Source organism: Coffea arabica, chromosome 2e, assembly GCF_036785885.1.
Source record: "Coffea arabica cultivar ET-39 chromosome 2e, Coffea Arabica ET-39 HiFi, whole genome shotgun sequence".
In the NCBI taxonomy this organism is placed as follows: Eukaryota; Viridiplantae; Streptophyta; class Magnoliopsida; order Gentianales; family Rubiaceae; genus Coffea; species Coffea arabica.
Genome location: NC_092313.1, coordinates 22066305 through 22091725, shown reverse-complemented (window position 1 = coordinate 22091725; position 25421 = coordinate 22066305). Strand labels below are relative to the sequence as shown.

General features: G+C 34.5%; 2 protein-coding genes across 2 annotated transcripts; one reads left to right on the top strand and one right to left on the bottom strand.

The window, feature by feature from the left end:
• Window positions 1–6245: 6245 nt before the first annotated feature.
• LOC113731777 (protein GRAVITROPIC IN THE LIGHT 1) lies at window positions 6246–8367 on the top strand. The gene has a single exon (XM_027257205.2). The coding sequence runs from the start codon at window positions 6454–6456 to the stop codon at window positions 7873–7875; it is 1422 nt and encodes a 473-aa protein (XP_027113006.1). The 5' UTR covers window positions 6246–6453; the 3' UTR covers window positions 7876–8367.
• Window positions 8368–14695: 6328 nt separating this feature from the next.
• LOC113731779 (axial regulator YABBY 1-like) lies at window positions 14696–17881 on the bottom strand. Its single transcript, XM_027257206.2, has 7 exons — window positions 17620–17881; window positions 17256–17402; window positions 16866–16980; window positions 15812–15860; window positions 15468–15543; window positions 15150–15224; window positions 14696–15010 (listed from the first exon to the last, which is right to left on the bottom strand). The coding sequence occupies exons 1-7, from the start codon at window positions 17725–17727 to the stop codon at window positions 14942–14944; spliced, it is 639 nt and encodes a 212-aa protein (XP_027113007.1). The 5' UTR covers window positions 17728–17881; the 3' UTR covers window positions 14696–14941.
• Window positions 17882–25421: the final 7540 nt, after the last annotated feature.

The window sequence follows — 25421 nt, the reverse complement described above, 5'->3', positions numbered from 1 at the left end:
ACGAGAGTGCAATCATGATATTTTATTTGTGAAAATGTCATAGTTTTGCTTTTGTTCATGATTTTTTAATTAAGAAAGGGTAAAATCAAAAAATTGCTACAAGCAACACATATGAAAGTTAGGATTGGGCTGCAATTTTTTTATATTCTTAAGAAAACTCCGTTGTCGAAAAGTCCATCATACTAGGTGAGAAGCTCAAAAAAGTGAAAAAATAAAAAAAGTTAAGCAAACAGGTCGAATAACCTGCAAAATTGACGGGTCATGTTCGAATCAAGAAGATTAACCCATTTAAATTTTTAGATCGTGTTGAGGTTAACATGTTATTCAAGGTGCTTGAATCAAGGATTGACGGCTTGGGTCGAGATTCTTGCTTAAATTCGACCTGATTCCCACCCTATTGTAGAGCTGGCTAATGCAAGTCCTTAAATTTATACGTCTTGCTTAAAGTCAAGTTAGCATTACCAAGTTTAGTAATGTGATGGTCAGGAGAGTCTTTGACAGACGAAGGGTGAAGGGTTAACATCTTACCAACACATATGAGTTCTGTTTATTATGTGGATTAATATTATATTACAAACATGTTTTTTAATTATTTTTTATTTTATATATGTTATATCACAAAAAATGTTACAATAATTATTTCAAAATACTACTGTGATTGTGCGTCTAAGTAAATAGTTGGTAACGTTGTTTGTGGTTTATGCCCTCATACATTTGTTTAGTCCTTAACAGTTGGTTATCTTTGAATTTATTAGCAAATCTCTCATGGGTAGCCCTTCACCTGTCTAACACTAATAGTCTAATGCTATAAAAAAAAAAAAATTTTTTTTTTTTTGGCCAATCTGAGTCTGTGACTTCAATTATTCTAGGAAACTAATGCTCCTGTTTTAGGAAGAAAGAAAGCCCGTCCCTGGAAGGAATAGCAGCTCCCACAGAAGTCCAATGTTGGGCCACAAGATTGGTTCTCAATTCAGGTTTCTTTTGGGCTTGTCAGTTCTAGGCCTCCACTAGGACTGATTTGTCAGGTCTGCCTTCCGGAAAGTGTAAAACAAGTTTAGTAAGCCCAAGCTTCGTTAAGGAAAGACTAGAATTTGTAGTCCCATAATTCTTCCAAACAACAAAATAACTTGTGTACTTGTTCACGTAAAAGATAATAACATAAAAATATACTCTAGCAATTTGATGTAATGAGATAAAAAAATGATTGAAAAATATGTTCATGAAAATACAAAAAAAGTTTTGAAAAAAAATGACAATCCAAACAAAGCAAAATTTTTAATGGTTATTGTTACCATTTTTTTTTTGGCACATAAGCTTGGTGGCCTATTGAACATGTCATTATGTCCATATGATACTTCCTTTTTTTTTTCATTTTTTTACAACTCCTGAAAGTATGCATTAACCAACCTATTATGTGTATGTGTGTGTGTTCTTTTTGTTAAATAATTTTTTTAACAGGAAAAGAATGAAATTTAACGAGCGGAGAGAGGTAAAGAGGACTTAAACTCAAACCTTTAAATATTGAAATCTCAACCATATATATCTTTCTATATATAAAGTTTGAGCATGGTTTGGTATTAAAAAAAAAGCGTCATTATTTGTTTTGTCAAATATGCCCTACTAATATTCACTATTATTTATCTACATCTTATCTATTAAACTTTTCACACCTACATAGCAATCACTACAATAAACACACACAAAAACATACACATACCTCCATTTTTTTAGGCTAACAAAACTTCCAATGAAGTAATAATTGTCGACAATTTCCTATTCTTAAAAAAAATAGAAAGAAAATTACAATTCTTCCATCCATATTTTTGAAACAAAACCTCCAATAACTACTAAAAAATTTAATATATTTTTTTAAAAAAATTTCTTTTTGATTTGCACATACATACATAAGGTGTGCCCTTCCCACTAGTAAATGTATATTAGGAAGATTGGATCGCTTATGCCTTCAGCTAATTAGTCTTTACGCTAAATTTTAGGGTTGTTATCACTTTACACCCTTAATGTTCGGTGCCAATTCCCTCTTAACGTTATCTTTTAGTCACTTTACCCCCAAAACTAACGGTCAAAATTAACGGAGTTTGTTAATTAAAGTAAAAAGACAAGTTTAGCCCTCAAAGTTATTATCATTTTACCCTCATAAACTATAGTTTTAATATCAATTTACCCCATAGTGTTATTTTTTAAACAATTTACCCCACCATTAAACCAACTTAGCAAGTTAAAAAATTTTAAAAGAAAATACCCTCTTATTTGTATAATAAAAACAATAAAAAATTTAGAGTGGCTCTTCTCCTCTTTAATATCAAGAAAAAAAAGTCAAATTATTAATTTCTTTCTTTTTGACAATCTTATTAATATTAAAAAAAATAGAAAGATCGGAAAGGGGAGGGAGAGGGGGAGAGAGAGATAGAGAGAGAGAGAGAGAGCTTAATTCTTTTTTTAGAAAATACAAATAAGAAAGAATTAAATACTTTTATTATTTTACAATTATTTCACTTTACTTTTTACCACCAGATTTCAATCCTAATTCCAACAATCTTAAATTAATACGATAATGTTAGACTTTTTTTTTCTTTGCAAAATCTAATTTTCTGTCTCTTTCTTCCCTATTTATTTTTCTTTTCATAGTATTAATAAGTGTGAAAAAAGAAATTTGAGAAAATCCTTTTATTTTTATATTTTTGGATCTCTTAAAGTGAAAAAAAAGAAGAATAATCATTCTAAAATTTTTATTTTTAATTATATATATAAGGGTAAATATATTTAAAATTTTTTGACCATAGTAGTTAGATTAACGATGAAGTGAAATGCTAAGAAAATAATGTTAGGAATTAAATCGATTATATCACTATAATTTAAAAGAATAAAGTGTGAAGTTCTATGCAGTAACAGTGTAGTAATGATATGGAATAAAAGGGTATTTTTGTCCAAAATTTCTTAACATGTTGAGTTGAATTACTTATGGGGGTGAAGTGATTAAAAGATAACGTCAGGGGATAAACTGATAGTAATGATATAGTTTAAGGGGATAAAGTAATAATAACCCTAAATTTTAGCCCCCGGAGACAAGTCTGATCCACTATCATGGCCGTCGTTCCGTGGGCCAAGCTAAAATAAAAGCCATTGCAGGCCGTACCGATTTGTCAAGCATGTGGCCGCACGTCAGTACAAAGCTGAGAAACCTTTTGCTATTCGCCTACCACGGTCGGACAACGAAGCCGAGAAATGAGAAATCCTTTTCCTCGATCTGGCAATCTTCTTTACAAGATCACACAGGCTGCTAATTTTTGCTGGATATTTTTGTGAAAAAGCATGCTTTTTTCCTTTATGAGTTACCACTCCATTCTACTTGCATTTGGCCATTTGCCAATCGTTATTATGGTTTTCGTCAGGACAATTTCAGAGGTACGTACGGCAATATATTTTGATCTGTTAAACAACCTTTAGTGGTTTATTATTATCTGAATAAGAGGTTTGAGGTTTGTTTGATGACCATTATAGTTCCAAAATCGTAAGGGAAAATTTCATGAAAAGATGAATGGATTTGCTTAAATATGTAACAAAGTGAAAAAGAAAACCTTGAAAGTTTAGATCGATCATCTTAACATACAATTTTAAAACTTGTTCTCTTTTCTAATTATAATTCTGCACTAGCAGTATAAACGCTTGAAGCAAGATCTAGAGATACACGCTCTTGAAAGCAAATATCAGACCAATCTTGATTTACCAAAATGACTAGGTGATTTACTCCTGCCTGCTAGAAACATGAACCATGAATATAAAGTACTTGGCGAAAACCAAACGAAATTTTCACGTTTTATAAATCTAGTGGGCACGAGAGCATTAATGCCAGATGACCATTATAACTATACGTCACCAATGTCGTTTTTCTGATAATTCATGAAGAGGATCAAATCCATGTTGGTATAGCAAATAAATAGATGCTAACACATGTTGTTGGCTCAACCCTAAGAATGAATTATTTTTGCATAAATGATTATGTGGTTGAATTTCAATGTTAATGTGAAGATTTTGTTCGCAAATGATTCGTAACTATTTTTTTTTTTAAACCAACGACCTAAAGATTCGAAGATATCGTGATTTTATACGGCGATCATCGGAATCGAAATCATCCATACTTTTTTTCTTGATAAAGAGAAGAAGCAAGCAAGTAGATACACAAATACATGAATATATAGGTGGGATTTGGATCCCATGCGAAGATGTGCGTGCGATCACATTGAGAGTTAGGACTGAGGCCCAGCAGTCAGTCCGCATGCAAACAACCATGAGAAGGCATCATCATCATCATTACCGGCTGGGAAATGGTCTGCGACAAAGATAACGAATCTCCATTATTTATATTCCAACCCCATTACTGTACTGCAAATTATCTGGAATTATGCAACTCGTCGTCAACTTTGTCGCCGTTGTTCATTTTTTATTAGTTACTATAATATTCCTAGACTAGACTGGAGATGCGCCTGGGCCGAGATGAGGTCGTCCCTTTCTCAATAACATATTGTAGAAAGCAATGCAGATGTAGAGTTGTAGACCTTTCCCTCAAGAAAAAAAACAAATAAAGATGCGCCAACTTTGAGTTCTGGGACTCTACCAAGTTGACTTGAGACTTGAGAGTGCAGAGTACAAGTAGAGCTAAGGACGATTGTTTTTACCACTGCATTATAAAAGTGCAACAGCTTCATCATCAAGAACTTCGTCCTGGTTTCAAAGTTACCATCTGTTTCAATTTTGCAACCTGATCTATGTTTGACTTCAGTCATTCTAACAACTCTTTTACCTACTCCAAGAATAAGGCAACGTGAGAATAATACGTTCTCACGAAAAGAATCTCCTCACTCTCTCAGCGTCAGTGTGTGTTGTGCGTGAAAAGTTCCTCCGGAAGGAATCCGAACAACCACAAAGTTCTTTAGAAGATACATTCCAAGTCATTTTAAACTGTTGTGATCACTTAACTTGACAAGGTTATAGAAGACTTGTTTAACTGACATACCATACAATGAAAGTTCTTCAAAGCGTTGGTGCCACGAAAACAGAAAAAGGATAAATTGGAGACCCTTCTAATTAAATAATTACCCATAATCGAAAGGTAAAATTTCACTCAAATTTGCTTTTGATGTTTGTGATCTCCATTTGCATGTTAAGAGTCCAGTGACGTAATCCATTAATCCTTCTTATTCAACAATAATAATATTTTCTGAATCTTTTCCCTTTTTTTTTATTCTATATATAGTTGTTCATGATTCTGTTGGAACATTTATTATATTGCTCCAATTAAATAAGTAGGTTGTCAATTGTACCGCATTGACTGACCAACAACTTGTATATAATATCGCCTGGTAAGTCAATAAAGATATTTAAATTGACAAACCCAATGAATACTTGTCTTTTTTTTTGTGGACAATAGGCAATAATGCACCATGGGATTGTATTCATTGAGTCAGCAAGCAAGAAGTTACAATCTCACCATATCAAATGGATCAGGCATTTTTTTCCCCCCACTAATCCATTGAAACTTTTCAGATAAATCTTTCATGCACTGTCATACGTGATATATATATGGATTAATTTTATATACACTATCAGTGTATACACTATCAATATTAGATATATGATATATATAACTTAATGTTTAGATTCAAATTAAAATGACATAAAATATATTTAAATCTATCGGTATATACACTTATATTAATCCAAACCTCCGTGTCCCCGCCAATCTGCATACCTAATCCCCTGCAAGAAGCCAAGAACTCGAAAGTCGTAGTGTCTTTCTGGGTCAAACCTTACCATGTTTCATCTATCACAAGACACTTTTCCTCGTCTTTCATTGGTCGGCCACTCACTAGCTGAAAGCCTGAAACCCCACAACGACTGCGTGCCATCCTAGCACCACCACCCTCTCAAAACGTTATCTGTCTCTCCTCCCAAAATTCTAATAATGTGCAGTTAGTTCCCAAATTCAACAGAACTAAACTAAAGAAGTAATCATCAAATATAAAAAGGGAAAATAGCTAGCAAATATTTAATACTCTGCCTGCAATCAATTTTTATTTTCTTCCAGCCAATAAGTGTAAATGTAACAACTATAGTGCAAGACTTCATTTGGCATTCTAGGAATTAAGGAAAAACAAAAGAAAATGATGGAAAAGTCCCACTTGCCTACTTTACTGCCTGCCTTTGTCATTCACTCAAACTCACACACATACCTTCCTTCTAAGTCATCCAAAGCACCCCCACACTCTCCACATAAGAACGCACAGAGCAAAAAGAGGAAACACCCCGAAACGCACAACATTACATAACGGCTACAAAGACTAATAGAAACACCCACACATATACACTGCAAAAGGAGAACGCCCCGAAATACACGAACACAGAAAAACTGATGTTGACTGTTTTGTTAGCTGGGAAATGGTAGAAATGGAAGGGCCGTCAAGTGCTAGGCCACCACAGATTTCCGAGATGTTCCAGAAATTTGCTCTGGCTTTCAAGGCCAAAACTTTCGAGCTTTTCGCGGAGGAGGGAGACGACCCCACAACCACAACAGCCGCCGAGGGCGACGTTTTCACTCTTTTGGACTCAGCTGAAGAGTTCATCCCTGACCAAAAAGTTGTGGTTTTGAAGCCTGACCCTACATTTTCACCTGAAATTAACCGAACCCATTTGGTCCAAACCTTAATTTCATCAATCTTTGCCACGATTTCATCCTTTGAGGCCTCCTACTTAAATTTCCAAGCCGCCCATGTGCCTAAAATTGACCAAGATGGCCTTGAGTCTGCAGATAAGACTTTGGTTTCGATTCTTCAGAAATTGACTGATTTGAGGAACGTTTACAGGGATTTCAGGAAGAACCCAGGTGGGAGTTTTGAGGCACCAGCGGGTTCGTTTTTGGAATTTCAGGTGCAGGAGAATCAGAGCAAGCTCAGAGCCTTGGAGACTATGGTAAATCAGTTAATTTCTGATATTGAATGTAAAGATGATCAAGTTTTGAATTTGAGGAAAAATTTGGATAAAATGGTTGTTTTCAATTCGAATTTACAGAAAAGATTTGTGGCAAAAAATGAACAATTGAATAATGGAACGGAAGTTTTATTGACAGTTCGCGTATTTGAGTCTATGTTAAGGGATTGTGTCAAGTCATTGCATTGTTTCAGTAAGCTGTTGATTGATTTGATGAGAAAAGCAGGGTGGGACTTGACAATGGCTGCAAATTCGGTGTATTCTAATGTTGATTATGCCAAAGAAGGTCATTATAAGTATGCGTTTTTATCATATATATCATTGGGAATGTTCCGGGGTTTTGATTTGGATGATTTCTTGTTGAATGGAAATGAAATTGTGTGCAATGGAAATAACTCGATTCCTAGTAAGGATGGTTGTTTGAAGCAATTAATTCAGCATGTTTCGAGCAATCCTATGGAGGTACTAGGGAAGAACTCGAAATGTGATTTTTCAAGATTTTGCGAACAGAAGTATGACCAGTTGATTCATCCCACAATGGAGTCATCGGTTTTTAGAAATTTTGACAGGAAGGAAGCGGTTTTGGATTCATGGAAATCATTGAGCGTTTTCTACGAGTCATTTGTTAGGATGGCTAGCTCAACATGGTTGCTACACAAGCTAGCGTATTCGTTTGATCCCATTGTGGAGATATTTCAAGTGGAGAGAGGTGTAGATTTTTCGATGGTGTACATGGAAGATGTCACACAAAAAACTAGTCCATCAGGGAAATCTAGACGAAAGGTTGCTTTCACTGTTGTACCAGGATTTAAAGTTGGGAGGACAGTTGTCCAATCTCAAGTTTATCTAACTGGAACCAGTTGTACAGAGTAGTAAAATGCCTCTAGAGAAAGGAAATCCATGTCTTCAAGGTTGTCTGGGACTGACACATGGTAAGAGCTGTCAGTTTTATTGGTGAAGCTCTTGATCCTGAACTCTTCATAGTTCAAGTTTGAATCTCTTGCAGCCTGTGCTAAAGGAGGACTCTAGTGGTATACATGTGAAAGAGGACCATAGCTGCCTGTTTGTCATGGTTAACTGGCTATTTTGCAAATATTTGCTCTGCCCAGAGGCGTTTGCTTGTTTAGAGGTCTTCTTCCTTCGTTACTAGTGGTTGTGTCCAGTTCTTGTAGATGTAGATGTAAAGAAATTGTTTTTCTTTTATCATATTAGATCAGTTAATGTGTTTCTTTTTTTCAGTTGAAGGTTTTTGGGTGGGAGGAGACTGACATACACATCCAACTTGTATATAACTTTCTTGTTATGAAAGATGGTATAGTGATTGAACTGTTGCCGATACTAATGTTATAGTGAATGCTTCTGATTGCTTGTGGTATCATAGCTACTATGTTTCAAATATTTTGATGTCATTCAATCGATATGCAACTGGCAAAAGTTATGCTTACTTGCCATGCCAATGAAGTTAAGAGTCTTGTTCTTAAGTGGTGGTATTGTGTCTTTTGAACAAAGCTTTCTCGCACAGTTGCCTGTTCAAGCATGATAGAGAATCTTTGCAAATGCCTCAAGAATGCATGTCAATGGAAACTCATGATATGCTCTTATGAATTCTCCACTGAAAATACTGCGTGTTCTGTTGCTTCATTCGCTCTTTACTATATTAGATCTCAAATAACTATAAGGTCCACCTGCGGTTCTATACTTGGTTCTCTAGAATCTTTAAGAAGAAGGGCTTCTGTTTTACACGGATTTTGGTGAATCTTTTTTTTTTTTTTTCATGTTGTGCAAGAGCTCAATGGTTTCATTCTTATTGCATCTGGCTTTTAACATATGCGGATATGACTATGATACTAGTTTCTGGTAGTATTATGTTCCAATTTTGGGACCTTCATCCTAATACAAAAGGAAAGATGATTAATCCAACTGTGAAGCCAGGGTAAAAGGGGGATGAACTTGTTAGCCTCATTCTTTGTAAAAGCTAAAACCATATGAGATAGCTCAAGTTAACTGCTGGTGTTTGATGAACATTCTTGAGTTGAAAACTGGAAATGCACATTGTGAGGGCCTCATCCATGGATACTCGCTTTCCTGTCTGATGCTCTGGAATGATTTTATCTAACCTGGAACTGATTCTGTTAATTAACCTTTGGTAGGAGCCCTTTTGACGTCATGCAACATGCACATTTTTAACCTGTTCTTTTGCAAATTACATCTGTCAAGAGCGGGAACGTACTACCGTGTTCTTTCATCGTAGGAAATTCCTTGCTTGGTTGATTTTTCCTTATCTTTATGCCTCATTTAGATTGATAAATTCTACTAATTTAGCAGTGGAGTCTCATTGGATAATCATTTTCAACACAACTCTGCCTTGTAACTTTTGATGCTGCTGTAAATGGCAATTTAGAAACTAAAAGTTCGTCTTGTCCTGCTCTTTTGTCAGTCACAGTTCAAGCCTAATAACGTTTGCACTTCCCCTTGAAATTATGTCTGAAAATGTTCAGCCATGTCTCTTTTTGTTAATGATTCTTGTGCTTGCCGGAAGAAGCAAGTAAATAAAATCCAATCTGCTCCTGCTAACGTATATCCCAGCAGCTGTATACATAATCTTTCAAGCATGAGTCGGTAGTATGCCTTTTTCCGCTTACCTTGAAATTTTAGCGCTTCAATCAGTTCTTCACTTCTACTGGTTAAAGGGTCCTAGGTATAAATCAAAGACTATAAGCAACAGCTCAGTATGGAGGATGAGTAACATTTGGTGGATTATCAAATTGTTAAGTGTGCTTAGTCACAGTTGCTCATTCATGCCTTCGAGACAAGCTTTGTGGGCCTGGAGGTGAAGTAGTTAATAAGGCAGCCACAAGCTGGTTTGTCGCAGGTTTGTGGACCAGGAAGCCCTGGTTAATGATCATGCCTGGCACTAGATTCAGATCTTGCAGAGCCCATGCTCGAGGGTCTGGACTATTTTACGAAGCCTTGGTTTGTGGAGTTTTTTCGCTGATGCCTTGGGTTGTGTTCTGTAAGAAGATACTTGCCCATTTCTTTTTACTTGGTTGATGTTCACAGGAGAATGGCCTCTGCCATAGAGTTCCTTGAGAAAAGTTACTCTGACAAAATGGTGAGCCATCAAATCTCCGTAGACAAAAAGTTTGTAAAGTTAGGCATTGTAAGATGGTGATGGATTACCTTTCATCGCGCGTAGTCATTGGATGACTGTATCCTAATGTGGGTTGAGAGGGCAATGATATGAAATTAGAGGAATGATTGAAAGCATGTTGCAAGGTTCCAAATTTATGGTGCACAGCTGCGCAACAGTTGCTAGTCAAACAAAGCAGAGATAAAAGGTACTAGAGCTTGATCAAAAGCCATGCTTTGTACTTAGTTCAGGTAGGTAGATTGAACATGAGGAATTGAAGAAGATGGGTCCAGAGGGGTGGACGTGAATAGCCTAATACCAATTCAGGAATGCAGCTCATTTACAGAAGCGTCTCGTGCTTGGTCGGCATCCTAGGATGGTTATGATGTACTTGTCTTCTGTTTGACAACACGAATTCAATACCATGACATTCAGATTCAACACTTAAATATGTGCCTCAAAGTGTGTACAGACCATGTTGTTTAACTAACATTCATGATCGTCTTTTTAGTGTTTGTATTGGGTGTTTCAGAACTTGTGAGAGTATAAAAAAGAGAAAAATTTTTAAAAACGAAGAACCCATTCTGCCGAAAAAACTAGCTTATGATGACTATAGATTCTGACACAACTTCATGAACTAGTTAATTCGGGGAAGCTAAAAGATTTTGGTTTATCCGGATTGCATGCGGATGACGACATTTTACTTGATCAACTTGGGTCAATTAGCAATCACAAATTAAGATAATGACAAGTCTAAACTATTCATTTTGGAGACATTTGATGTGTTTAATTGAGGTTGGTGAGTTCAATTTTTATATCAAGATTTAGGACTAAAAATTATATGGATTGCTTCAATTTTTGTACATAAGAAATGGACTCTTGCACGTAGACGATTTCGAATGAAAAGGTTCGTTCATCATTGTACTCCCCCCCCCAAAAAAAAATTTTTTGAAAGCTCAATTTTAAGCCTATTACGTCCAATAAAGCACAAAAAATACTTAGTTTCTCACCATAATGAGAGGAAGGAAAGATGTTAATGATTATGCTAGGCCTTTTCCTATTAGGTACGAGATTGTGAAAAGCAACATAGACTGCTCGATGTCAAAGCTACTCAACCAGCTTGAGAATTAGGAGTAGAAATGTATAAGAATCAAAACAAGAAAACATTCATCCGATATAAGTGCAGACTTGTCTTTGGATCGTCTTAAGTTCTATCTCAAGGTTGATGAACGGTTACGATTTTTTATGTAAGTGCAAGTTTAAAAAACCCGTTTGAATTGTTATTTTCTAGCGTTTTTTATAAAAAAAAAAAAATGTAATAGCGATTTGATATATATAAAATAAAAAAAATTAAAAAATATGTTCTCGAAGAACATAAAAATCTTTTCGTAAAAAACTGCAATCCAAATATGGCAACCAAATTTCTGAAAGCAATTATATGGCAACCAAATTTATGACAAATATCGAAACACGATAATATCAAGTAGCCCAGTGAGTGATCGATCAAATATCTTCAGATCAATTAAGGCTGTTTCTTTTTTCTTTTCTTTTTTTTTTCTTTTCTTCATCATGAGTGACTTTGTTATTATTATCATTTTTTTTTGGCACAGTGGTACTTTCCTGCATTTCATGTTCGGCTAAGACAGCAAAGTTTTGCATGAAACAGCATTTCGATCAATGTTTTCTCTTCAATTTACAGATTTTTACAATTAAACGTCCTGACAAATTAAGTTCTCCCCACAGGATAATTTCAGAAACCTCCCCTGAGGTTTTTGATAATTTCATGTGGCTCCCTTAAGATTTCAAAAATTACACCTACCTCGCTTACCCATTTAAAATGACAATACTAACCTTAATATTTTAATAAAACTCTCTTGTTGCCATGTTTATACAAAAGATGGGTTTTATAATTTTTTTTCCTTTTTCCTTCTTATTGATTTCTCTTATATTTCATTAGAAGTATAGAAAAACTATGAATATTGTTGCTAATATTTATCCAGAATAAACGTTAAACTAGTAATTTTTTTATGACTTTTAATATCATCCAATTTTTTTGTAACTCTTTTTTTTTGTATCAAAATCAAGAATTAATCAATAATAATTTAAAAAAAATGGCCCAAAATTGCTACCAAACTATGGTATTTCCATCACTAAACTACTCCATAAACTTTTACTAAAAAAATAATCCATAAACTTAGAAAACACAAGATAACACTTTCTTCTCTATCTTAAAAAGAATATATATTCTCAATAAAGCACTACAAAAATAGCTTATCATAGTAAAAGATTTATTGTTATTGTTGATTATTAAATAACAAATATTGGCATGAAAAACTTGAGACTCTTTTTTTTTAACTAATTGTGTCAAATTACTTTACAATTGTTTAGAAGAATGAATTAAATTTTATAAGATAAGGGCATTTTAGGGTATTTATTAAAATTTTTACTTTATTTTAAGGTTTGGTTACCAAAGTGTCAAATCAAGGGAGGTAAGTATAATTTTTAAAACTTCAAGAAAACTAAGTGAAATAGTTAGAAACTTCAGAGGACGTTTCTGAAATTATCCCTTTTTTTTAATATGGAAGTTTTCCCATCTTTATTAAACAGAAAAGCAACATACACAAAAATCAAGGCAGCAAATCTTCTGAAGTCCTTAATGTTTCCTTTGCTTAATCCAAATCAATGCTAACAGGGCTGGATCTGTGGATCCATATATAATAAAGGCACATGTATAGGTATGTATAAGAGTTTTCCCAAAAGCTCGGCTTAACCAGTAGAGTGATTAATCAAGTAAACACGAGAGATTTTTTGTTCAATTCTCAAATCCTTCTCTCCCTATTCCTTTCTTCCTTTCCTGTTGGGAGGTTTGAAATATATCCTTTTATATACATGCATATATACATATATATATATATATATATATATATATATATATACACACACATATTCGGAGGAGCAACTTTAGTTAAAAGAAATTTTTCTTAATCATTCACAAACTTCTATTCATCAAAGATTCGTTGAGTATGTACGGCTGGACATGGGTGGAATCCATACTACCTTCGCTGTTGAAGTGTGCATTTCTTTGAGAAAGTGCATGCAGTAGGTGGATAACTCATAATTTTACAATTTTTTTTTTATATATATGTTGTTCAGGTGTTTTAATTTATGTCCTCAAGACACAGAATAGAAAATTCCAAAAAAAAAAAAAAAGAATAGAAAAACCTATTCAGAAAAGGCAAAAATTGTATTTTCAAAATTCCCAATTTATGAGCCTCTATCCATAATCCTTGATGAAATCTAAACATGGTGTCCAAAGACATATATGCTTAAATCAACCATAACCGTGGATGAAACGAAACTTTAAGCGCCACAGCATTTTCTCCAAAGGGCAAATAGAGGATCTTTTTTCTTTTTTCTTGTTTAGCATTTGTAAGTTCTTTGGTGTAACTTGAAGTTTGTAGATCCAAGTAATAGTAACCACAAACATGCACGCTGAACAGAGGTCGACGTCTGATATATGTGGCCCCAAAAGGCATAGCCTCCAGTAACTTGACCACTCATCTTTATATTTCAGCCAGATTTTTTATTATCTAATCAACTATTCCATGTTGAAAACTCTCTATTTTTGGACCATTAAATGACAATTGATCCATCAGAACTCATTGCTTCGTACACTAATTCTAAAACACTCTCCACGATGTGCCATTAATGAACACTGCCAACGGCAATATATTGTCGTACAGCTGCATACTTGACTTATATTTGATCATTATTCATTCATGTATTTTCTTGCAGAGGTTCACATTCTCAGAGGAGGTGCTGTCTTTTACCCCCTGATAAGCTTCTTTTGCTCTAGTAGGCAGCAATAATTACGAAATTATTACAGTTGTACCTCTCGAATTTCCGCTTGGATTTCAAGATGAAAGCATAGCTTGACTATGTTTTCTGCACAAGTTTCTCTTACTGCGAAATGATACGGTTCCTGTACTTTAATATTGAATGAGATACTGCATGGTTGGGAGCTGAGTAGTGAAACGGAAGAGAAGAGAGGTTTGGCAGGATATATAACTCGAATTTATTTTGTTTAAGAAATATGAAAGGTAGGAAAAGAAACAAATGCTTCTTACCTTCTATTCTCTATTCGAATTCCAATCCTTTTCCAATATCGAAAAGATATTTCATGTGAGATGACTCATTTATAATCTTTTCGTTCTTATCTTTTATTCTCTACTTCCAAAAGTCAAAAAAAATGTTTATGTAGTTTTACTTCGAATCCTAAACATCATTCTTCTTTTCTCTCCTCACTAAACTACTTGTTTTTTCTTGACGTAAATTACTCCAAGCTAGGCCCCCTCTCTTCTCGCGTTTAAGCAAGAAGACATAATTAAACAACTTACTTAGCTTCGTAAAATAGTTATTTGACCATTTTCCTTTGGGGAAACTTGAAGCAGCAGACTGATTAGATGCTAAATAAAAGTAAAGGTTAGTGTAGATAATTTAAGTATAGAGAGTAAGATGGGCCAACAAAAATGTTTAACAGATATCAAATGTGCATTATAGACATCAACAGAAAGGAGCAGCTTCATTTGAAAATGGGTTTTAAGAGAGATTTAACTGTAACCATTACCACATTGACATCCAAAATCCTCTCCATCCCATAAGATTGAACCTAGGTCATAACCCGAACTTTTCAGAGGTCTTCTTAAAGGAGACAACATAAGTACTGGAACCCTAACATTAGACTACTAATTAAGGATAGCTAGAATAAAGAGGCAGACTAATAATAAAACCATAATAAGTTTGACATGCTTAATAGGGAGAGACCCCAACATTGGCAGGAGCAAGGAATCCATCTTTCATCAGCACATCCTCTCCTTCCTACACATTTCAACAAGAAAAGACAAAGGAAGAAGTTACTTATAAAAGGGCTGTAAAAATATGTTGACAACATGCTCATATTTGAAAGTGTCTGTAATGGAAGAAAAATCCAATTTAGGGTTTTTTGTTGGGGGGTCACCTGTTGACACACATTGGATTTCTTCACGGGTTGATCAGGCATGAGTCCGAAGTGAATGTGTGGAAAGTGGGCCCACTGAGGAAGAAAACAAAATGAACCCAGAAATCACATATGAGAAGGGGGAGAAGAAAATTCTTTGAAATGGCAAAATCAAAACAATACCACCTAGCCAGCAGGAAGGTAACCCTAGGTGGTAGCTAGCTACATGAAAAAAATAAAACATAAAGAAGGGCTAAGAGAGACATATAGGAATAGTGGGAGCAAGGCCTTCATAAGCCCCCCCCCCCCCTTTTGCTCCCTTTTTCTCTTGGATCTCACATTTTTTGCAGCTGCACTGAAGGCCTCCCTGTGGCTTATATCAGGGTTTCCAGCTTTGATACGTTGGATCTCGTCCCTGCAGTAGTTATTAAATATGAACCTTCATCAGTCTATCCCTTCATCTGTGAATGCTACATATATGGATTAATTTAGTCAAAAACATTCTCATTCCTCATGATCTAATTATATGATTAAACAATTGCTCGAGTGAAGTCCAGGTAAATTAACCAAGAGGAGAAGAATAACAAGATATATTCATCATGTTATTTCACTCGCGTGATTTGAGTGTGCAAATATGTAACATTCCGTTTATTAAATACTAGCTATCAGTACTGAGTACTTACTTGATGAACCGGTTGTAAGCAGATGGCACTCTCTGTCGCTTCTCCGGAGCTGAACAAAGACATAGACACCAAGACAAACGAAAGAAACTAGTAAGTATTATTATAAAACAAAAAAGAGAAAAAAGAATAGAAATCACTTTGGCTTAATTAGCAGCTGACTTTCTTTCTGTAGAGTGAAAGAGGCAAGTCTGCTGCCTGCTGCTTTCATTATCTCTCAGGTCCGCATTCTCTCTCTCACCCTCTTTTCAGTCTTCACTTCATCATTATCTAATGATCTATCTATCTTTTCATCCTTGGAATCTACTCTACTGTTTCTAGATCATCTTGATTTCCGGGAGACAAGTTTCTAGCTTTTATACAGTCAGTCACAGGTGTACACACACCCCCTCCCCCACATTAACAATAAATAAATAAACCCTTCAACCCATAGTCCATCTTAGGAAATAATAGCAATTCAAAATATGTGAAAAGAAAAAGTGAAAACGGATTAATCTTGTCAAAAAAATACTGGAAATAATAACTTGGAATTGAGAAACAAGTTAGAGCTCAAATGAAGTTACTTGAAACCCAAAAAACAGTAAGAAAATCGAAATTCCCTGGACAAAAGGGGTTGGTGGTTCCTTGATGCCAGAAGAGCTGTTGACGAACAATGCAACTAACGAATAAATGCAAGTTCAAACTTGGCTTTCCTTATGTACTAAATATTTGTGGAAAACTGGAATAAAAAGGGGAGGCACGAGTAAAATGTTCTAAAGATGCTTCCCTCTTTGTCCACAGACAAGAAAGTCTTCAAACTGTTAGCTGGTAAACGTTTCAAAAGTTAGTTCAAACAGAAGGTTTGGAAAAGAGGAACTTGTTCCTAAATCAGCTAAAAGATCGCTGTTTCCAGGAAAGGCCAGAGTTGGACATTGTTTTTACGCAACTTTTACAGTCAAAGAAGTGCTAATAAACATATTTTCGTTCAAGCAGAATCTTGAAATTCTGGACTTGTGATATTCGTGGGTAGACAGTATATCATTACAGAAGAAAATGAAGAAGAATGCAATGATCTCACGTCTGTTAGCAACAGGAGGTTTGGGAAGCTCATCAACTCCTCGGACAGGCATGAGTGACTCATTTGGGTTAGGCTGATTGATCAGCAAATTGGGAGGTGTGTTCCTCAGTTCCTCCTGAAAAGGAAACCCAAAAATTCAAGATCAACAAGAAAACATCATCAGGGCAAGAAACTACAAATGTAGACTGGAGAAAACTGCAGCATCTATCTCTTGCTTTAGAGGAGAAACATTTAAGATTGAATATGTTGCTCAAGCATCAAAACCCTAAATTCAAATCAAATGTTTGGGAAGCATAACAATAAAGAAAAATAAATAGGTTGTCAACGTATGCTGTCACATCCAGAGGAAAACAAAAACTCAAATAAACTTGAGACTATAAACACGTTTACCAGAAGATTCTGAGGTGAAAAGAATGAATGTCCAAGATGATTGGCGCTGGGAAGGAGAAGGCCCCGCATGTTCACAGACAGAAGGTTGGTGCAATGCCCACATCGAACAGTTACAGTCTTGAACAAACTAGTGCAAGGAACACTCACCTGCAACAACAACGAAAAAAAATAGAACACAAGAAAGAGGAAGGAAGATCACAAGAAATCATGAGCTGAGAAAAGGGTTGGCCAGGAAAGCTGAAATATAATCATGTATCGTAGACCAAAAAAGCGTTGTTGATAAAAGTAGAATCGATCACTCATTTCATCAGGAGAGTGGAGACAGAAGACAGGAGGGAAAAGAACAGAAAGGGGAGAGTGATACCGCCAGGACAGTGTCACAGAAGTTGCAATGGACGTAACAGAGCTGCTCCGTGGGGGGAGCAGCAAGGTGGTGGTGGTCCGGTGTTGCAAAAGCAGATGAAGAGGACATTTTTCTTGCTTCTCTTTTTGATGGATGCTAAGCCTGTGAGTGTGTGTGTTTTCTTGATTTGATTGATTGATGGAATGACTGGTCGAAGTATATATGGGATTGGATATGTGGAGGGATGGGTTGATGGACAGATTAACCACTTGGATCTGATCTTCTGAATGTTTTCTTTGAGTTATCAAGACAAAATACTAAAAGGAAGCTGAAAGACTCAGAGAGATAGAGAGTGAGAGACACAGAAAGAGGGGGGGGTCCGACCCAACCCACTATGTAACAGCTGATTTTATAACTCGTACAGAGCCAAACCTGAATATTTCATTTTTGTCACCAAAAAAAAAAAAAAACCTTGCGCAATAGTTTAGTGGATATGTGAGATCAAAAAATGGTTACAGTACTTTGAAGCCTGCAGATATTATAACTCAAGTTTGATATATACCTGAGATAAGAGGTTGGAAATAAAAATGAAGTTATATACTTGTGAATTTGAAAATTACAAGCTAAACTGAATTACGCTCATAGAAGTTTCAACTAAACATTGCGCTTAACCTCTCAAACAATATTTTCGTCTTTTATCCCTATAATTTAAGGATATTAACCCATATTTCCCTTGTACTTTGGAGAGTTCATCAATCTCACGCATTAGAAACTTTGATTAGTGAAGTTAGAGGCACATTATTGATTCATTCAAGCTTGCATTAATCGTGCCCTTTACCAAAGCGACCCTTGTATATTCAGATTCCCGACAAGTTGGAACTAATTAAGTCATGCTTTAGTAATGTTTTATTGGAAAGGTTATAATCCCAGGTTGATCTATCAGTGCCTTCCTTTGAATGCTACACAGTTTAGTGGTTTGGGGCCAGGATATTATTCTCTTGATCTAGCGGTATTGTTCGTTTCCAATAGAGGTCCTTCGAGGTTTAGGTACTTGAAAAGTAGAAAATACTTTGCTCGAGCCCTTGCTTGGGGTCATTGACAAATAAAGCCTCTTTAGTCATCCCAGCGTGTTTAGTTTGGGCGCGTGCCCAACCATTGTTATTTCAACCAACTCAAACGATTCAGAACCAGAATTTGATCTAACCTTCTTTAATTTGAGTTTTTTTTTTTTTGTGTACACTTTCTTCAATGTTTCTTTGCGACCTTGACAAAACAAGGTACAGAAATCTGCTTTCTCAAAAGGATTGTTAAAGGGCCGGGTCGAGATAGGTTTAAATATTAAAGCTGAACTAAATGTGAGCTAAGGTTGGGTCATATTAGGCTCAGGGTCGATTAAAGTCCGATCCATATATGAGTATAATTATATATGTAAAATATATATAATAATATTTACAATTTATAATCATCTATACTATATATACTATATATAAAGGGAGAGGAAGGGGTTTTGAGTAAACAAAAATCTATCGCTTTATATACTTCCTAATCTACCCTTAATGATGAGGAAACTTTTGGTATAAATAACAATCTATCTATCTTTGATAACTATTCATTACCAATATAAATTTTTACCAACTAATATGTGTTTTTTTTCATATTTTATTTTTTAAATTATTTAGTAAATTTTAATTTTAATTAGCAACAACCAATTATGGTTATAAATAACTATCAAATAACTACTTTTTATAACTTTTATTTTGGTGAATTTTTTACATATGTATTTTCAAAATATAAAACCAATTTTCTTGAAAATGATTTTAATAAATATACTCAGAATATTTCACAAATATTTTTTCTCTTAGTTGCACACACATTAGTGTGTGCCTTGAATACTAGTACATATTACGACATAAAATGTTAATAATTTATATGTAAATTTGTGTTGATTTATAATTATAAAATATATATTATATATAATTATGTATTTAATTATGAGTTTGTGACAAACCCTATTTGAATTCGAAACTCATATAATATTATGAGTTGAGTTTGAACTTTTTTTAATATGAGCCCGAAACCCCAAAAATCCATATAACTTGTGAGTTAGAGTTTGAACTTGCTGAAACTCGACTCAAAAAGTCCGATTTACACTGCTATTTCTTAGTACTACTGCATGAAATGGCGTAATGCGTATAATCAGGCTTACATTCCGAGTGAGAGGATTACAATAGTCTAACCCGATAACAAAATCCAAAGGAAGTGGCAAAACACCCCTTTGATCTAGTAACTTCCTTAGATTAGGATAGATTATATTATATAAATGTTATCGTTGTTGTAAAAAAAAAAAAAAAAGATTAGAAACCATTGACCTCTCTTGCCCCAGTAGGTAATGCCTCGGCAAATTTGCTTCGTTGGTTGTCCTTTCCAGCACTTCCATTTCACTAAAAGAAAAGCCAAGAGAAAAGAAATTAAGGGGAAAAAAAATTATACGCTGACTGTGAATAAAAATCTTATTCATTTGGTAAACAACAATAGCTGCATCAGAGACACTGTGATTTTCAAAATTACACATACAATAAGTCGAGAGAATGTTCAACTTTGAGAGGGTGTATATATCAAAATAAAATTAAGAGATTGATTTATATTAGAACGCTATTAATGTTTGAAAGATGTTTGTAACTTTGAGAAATTTTATCCAGATTTAGATTAATTAATTGGCGAGTCTAATATTTGGTCTTTGATTGATGCAATGAAAGTGTTCCAAATAAAATTATGGAACCCATTCATTTGACATCAACTACTATCCAAAACAAATTATGAGACCCTTATTTGTCCAATTAGCATTATTGGATTAGTTAAATACTAGGTTTATCGCATAGTTAATCCAGACTGAGAAATTTTTCTCCTCTCGGATTGTCTGTAATCTTGATATTTTCCTTTAGTAAATTGGTATGATGGCCTGAATTAAATATCAAAATTAACGTGGATGAAAGCGTTACATCTTGTCCCTTTAGTATGTAATAGATCATTATAGAATCATTTAACGTAAATGAAGTGTAGTAAAAAAAGTGTCCGAACTATCATTTCCCACTTATGATTTGGATTTCAAATTTAATAAACCATAAGTAAATTAAAATGTCCCAGTAGTCAAGGAAGATCTTTTAAAATCTTCTCTACCGTTAGTTTCATGTTCAAATCCTGTACCTAGTAATTAAAGGTGGAAAGGTAAATAATAATAATAATAATAATATGAAATGCATTCCATTTCCAAACCAAACAAGTTTTGGGGGAATGATAAAGCCTCATGTCCATAGTGAAGTTTATGATTCGTACAAATTAATGGGAACTAATTGAACATCTCCCAAGTACTATTAGGTAGTGTTTAATATGGGAAAGTTAATCGTTGTCTCCTTCATGTATGTTTGGTTGGTAGGAATGTTGAAAAATTTTCTTGCAATTTTCTGCACTTTCCTGTATTTTGTATGCAGCAAAATTTGTAAAATTTTGAAGGAAAACAGTCCGTTACTCACAAAAGTTTCATGACCGTCATTAATTTCTTATATTCTCTCGATATTTTTCTTACTAATTAACTAAATATGTATGGAAACCTCATTTTCATTTTCTTTTACGTAATTTTCTTTTACTTCACCTTTCTGTGCAACTTTCCTTCGATTCAAAAAGGGTCTTAGTAGTTTCTTTTTTCCTTTTCTTTTGGATGTCAATTTTTTCTTTTGTTTATTGTTACTTTTAAACCTTTTGTACTTAAATTGTACAAATTGTTTGATGTATCATACAAGAGCCGTGGGGGAGAGAGAGATAGAGAAATGTAAGGTTGGCATTCCCGATGGATGCGTGTGTTTTATGTTTGTATTTGGAGGGAGGGAGAGAGAGAGAGAGTGGGGTGAAGAGGGTGGGAGGGAGGGCAGAGGCGGCAGAGGTGGGGGAAAGGAGTGAGAAAGGGACGTGTGCATGGGGTGATTAGCTTTCACTCATTCAGCTGTAGTTGTCACAGTTAAGAGGGGGTGTAAGCCTTTTCTCGGTTCCCAATCTTTATTTAACCCTACGGTTAATAAAGCCTTAAATGGCGGGCACCTATCCTCTGCACTTACTATTATTACCTTTCTGCCCGGAGTCAAGTCCTCTAGGTTCCTTCCCCACTGTGCATGTATTTTTATTATGTATATGTTTTCAAGTTGATTTATTTTCCCCCATTCATTCTTCTCCACAGGTTGATTTTTGGGGGGAGAAGTTTGGACATTATTATAATTTGCCCGGTGGTAAACTCTTCAGCATTATTATAATACTGAAAACGCGCAAAAAAAATTCTTAAAATTATGAGGGCAAAGAAACTAATACACCATTGATCAAATGATATTAATGAGTGTGTTTGGATTGCAAATTTATCTCAAATAATATATCGCTTGCATCATAAACACATTTTTCAATTTACCTTTTTATATTTTCGACTAATTTTTTATCTCACATACATCACATCATATCACAAAAAAGTGCTACAGTAATTATTTCAAATAATACTTTGTCCAAACACGCTAAATATTATTTCCATTAGATGACCGTTGTACGTTCAGTGAATGATACGACATGAACCCCTTAATTTGTTTTTTTGAAATTCATACTATTGTTTTCTACAATAGGGATGAATGACAGTACTGGTGCACCATATTTTCCTCGTTTAGGACCACTAGAGACTCCAAATTTTATTTATTTCACTCTTTGGAAAAATCCGCATCTCTACTTACCATTTATTATTGATAGCAGAGGAACTTCCATCTTTTTTATTTATAAGCTGCACACTCCCCCTCAGGAAGACAACTAAATGGCGCATTTCAGTTATTCCTTAATTTATAGTAATGATTCGGTACTATTGGGTCCATATCGCCTTTAATTCAGACAACTACAATGGCAGATTACGTTTTCAACTTCTTTCTAACTCTATGTCCGGATTGTCCCTTGAGCATAAGCAATGAAGTCACATGCAGAATACCAAATTTTTTATTTATAGGATAGTCTTTCAAAATCTATTTGATTAAATTTTTCACACTTATATTAATTACTAGTATATAAGAAGAAGTTACTTGGAGCTGGGCTCAAAAAAAGAAAATTGACAATTTTGTGATTTGACATCTCAAACTCCTCCCTACTCCCAAATACGCGTTGACAGAGGGACAGAGATACGTATTTGTCAGAGAGAGCAGAAGATGGATGGATTTCTTCCTCATTGCTCAATTTAAATACTCCATGTGTGAAGCAGTTTTGTCCTAATCAATAATAATATCATTATCATTTACGTTTATTCTGCAAGTTTACTACTTTGTCCATGATAGTATATACCTACATAACATGGCTGGGGAAAAAAATCTCAAAAATATAGATGCAGAAAATTGTCTTAAATTCTCTTCCTTCATTATGCTACATATTGCCCCGAGGATCGGTTTTGATTACTGTGGAATCCAAAAAACTACACCAACGTTGCTGAAAAAGAGGGTTGTCTTTTCTCTTCCCTAACACAATCGAAAACTATCACATCCAAGCTCCTCTTCCCCATGCGGGCAAGCGGGCTTCATCTTCACCAAAATAATTTGCCCTAAAGGGTTAACTGTTCATCTCTCTGTTAGAAAACCCAGTTGTGGTCCTCTGCAATTCCCATATGCAACTTAAATGTCACTGTTGTTTACATTGTTGTGGCTTCACTGCCAAAAACAGATTCTTCATTCATCAGGCTTTGTTTGTGGTGTATTTTGAGACCAACTGAACAGAATAAATAAAGGATGGTATGCCTTAGGTTTTAGGGTAGGCTACAGTTCTAGTACTGTTAAATTGAGCATATACTTTTTTGTTTCTTTCTAGATACCACAACATATAGGTATCTTCAGCTTAAATTCTCAGTAGCTTGAAAGGAAAAAAGGGAGAACTAGTTTGAAGAATGGGATCTTGTGTCTTTCGAAAGTTATTCAGAGTAATCACACCATCACATCTTTGCATGAATTGGTCAATCCAATCACTGCCAAAACCAGTACTTGAACTTTGAGGGGGCAAAAATTGTGTGTAATAATAGCAGTGTCTAACCAAAACTACAATCATTTACTCCCTCCCGTCCACTTTGATAGTCCTGTTTCTTTTTTTACACAGTTTAAGAAAAAGTAGTTAACTTTGTTGGAAAAGTAAATTTAGATTGCTATTTTCCTAAAATACCCTCACATTAAATATGATACAATTTTATCAGAACTTGAATTGATGGTAAAAAAAGAATCAACTCTCATTAAATGGAGTAGGTTTATAGTAACAACTACTTACATTGAATAAGGGTATTTTAGGAAAATTAAAATACAACTACATTCTTCAATTGGAAAGTGTACTACAATTTGGGACAGATGAAAAAGGAATACAGGACTATAAAAATGGGACGGAAGGAGTATTAAAGAATTTTGTACAAAGCAGAGTATGTAACCGATATAAAAGTTAACCAAATATAGCTTAGTATTCAAATTTAAAAAGGGTTTTTTTTCACCTAACATATAAGATTAAAAAAAAAAGGGATTGATTAACCAGATATAAAGATACATGTTGTTCTTCTTTACTTCTGCTAGACGTGGATTCAGTTGATCATCTCATAGTCTCTTGAGTTTTTTTATTTAATGGATTTTTGTAAGTGATGCCTTTGAGATACTTGTTAAGATGTCTAAATTATACTTGACTTACCATGTAAATGTACTTACTTCTTTTTTTTGTTATACACTTAGTTAACTTACCATGTTAATGCACACGTTCACATCTATTACACTCCTGCATTTAGAAACTTTTTCAAATTAGTTTCGCTCATTTCAACAAAACCAACATATGAAACCACCTGTTAGCTAAATCCATAGTATATATGAACTTCTATTATTTTTTGTGGGTTCTGCTCTTTTAAAATAGAGAAATATCATGTTTATATTGCTGACTACAGTAAATCTTAAAAAATGTCTTAAAGAAATTGGCAATAAATGTTGATGTGTGTGTCATCATATGATAAATTAGGTATGATTTGGATATAACAGTGAATGTCCACTGAGGACCCCAAAAATCCTTATATCACTTATAAGTCTAAATTCAGTGAATCATTGCAATTTGGACCGAGACCACGATTATTTACTTATTGTACCACCATTGTATGCATATTCAAAAGTTTGCAGATATGCTTTATCCAGTAATACTTTTGATTTTTTTTCAGGCTTTTTCTAATTTATGTCCTAAGGGCCAAGGATAAGCTTACAAAAAAGAGGCCGCGAAGCCATTAAAATTCAACATTATTCTCCACCCCTAATTTGTGTACACTTTTACCTACAAAGTTTAAATTTTTGTAGGCAAAACATAATTGGCCTTACTTTTTATGCTATGCTCTTAGCATGCAAAATAGAAGAAACATATATTTATTTACCGTAATGAGGTAGTTTCGATAAGTCTTTCGCTGATTTGAGTGTTTTGTCAAATGAAAAATAGGACACCAACCTCAAGGCACTTTAGTTTGAAAAGTAGCATGTCAATAACACATCTGGGGATAGTTATAAGAACTAATCCGAATAAGTAAACTAAGAGTAATTCACGATCAATCCTAAAAGAAAAATCATGATTCAACAAGAATCCACACATAAGATTTAACAAGAATTTCTCACTTGAGTGCGCATAAGAACAGGAATAATTTAACACAACTGCGATAAAATTTGATAATAATATCAAAAGTCTGCAAAATAAAATTTAGTTACGCCCCTAGCTATTTATGGTAACAAGTTCTAAACCGAAAAGGTACAAAAAATACAACTAAA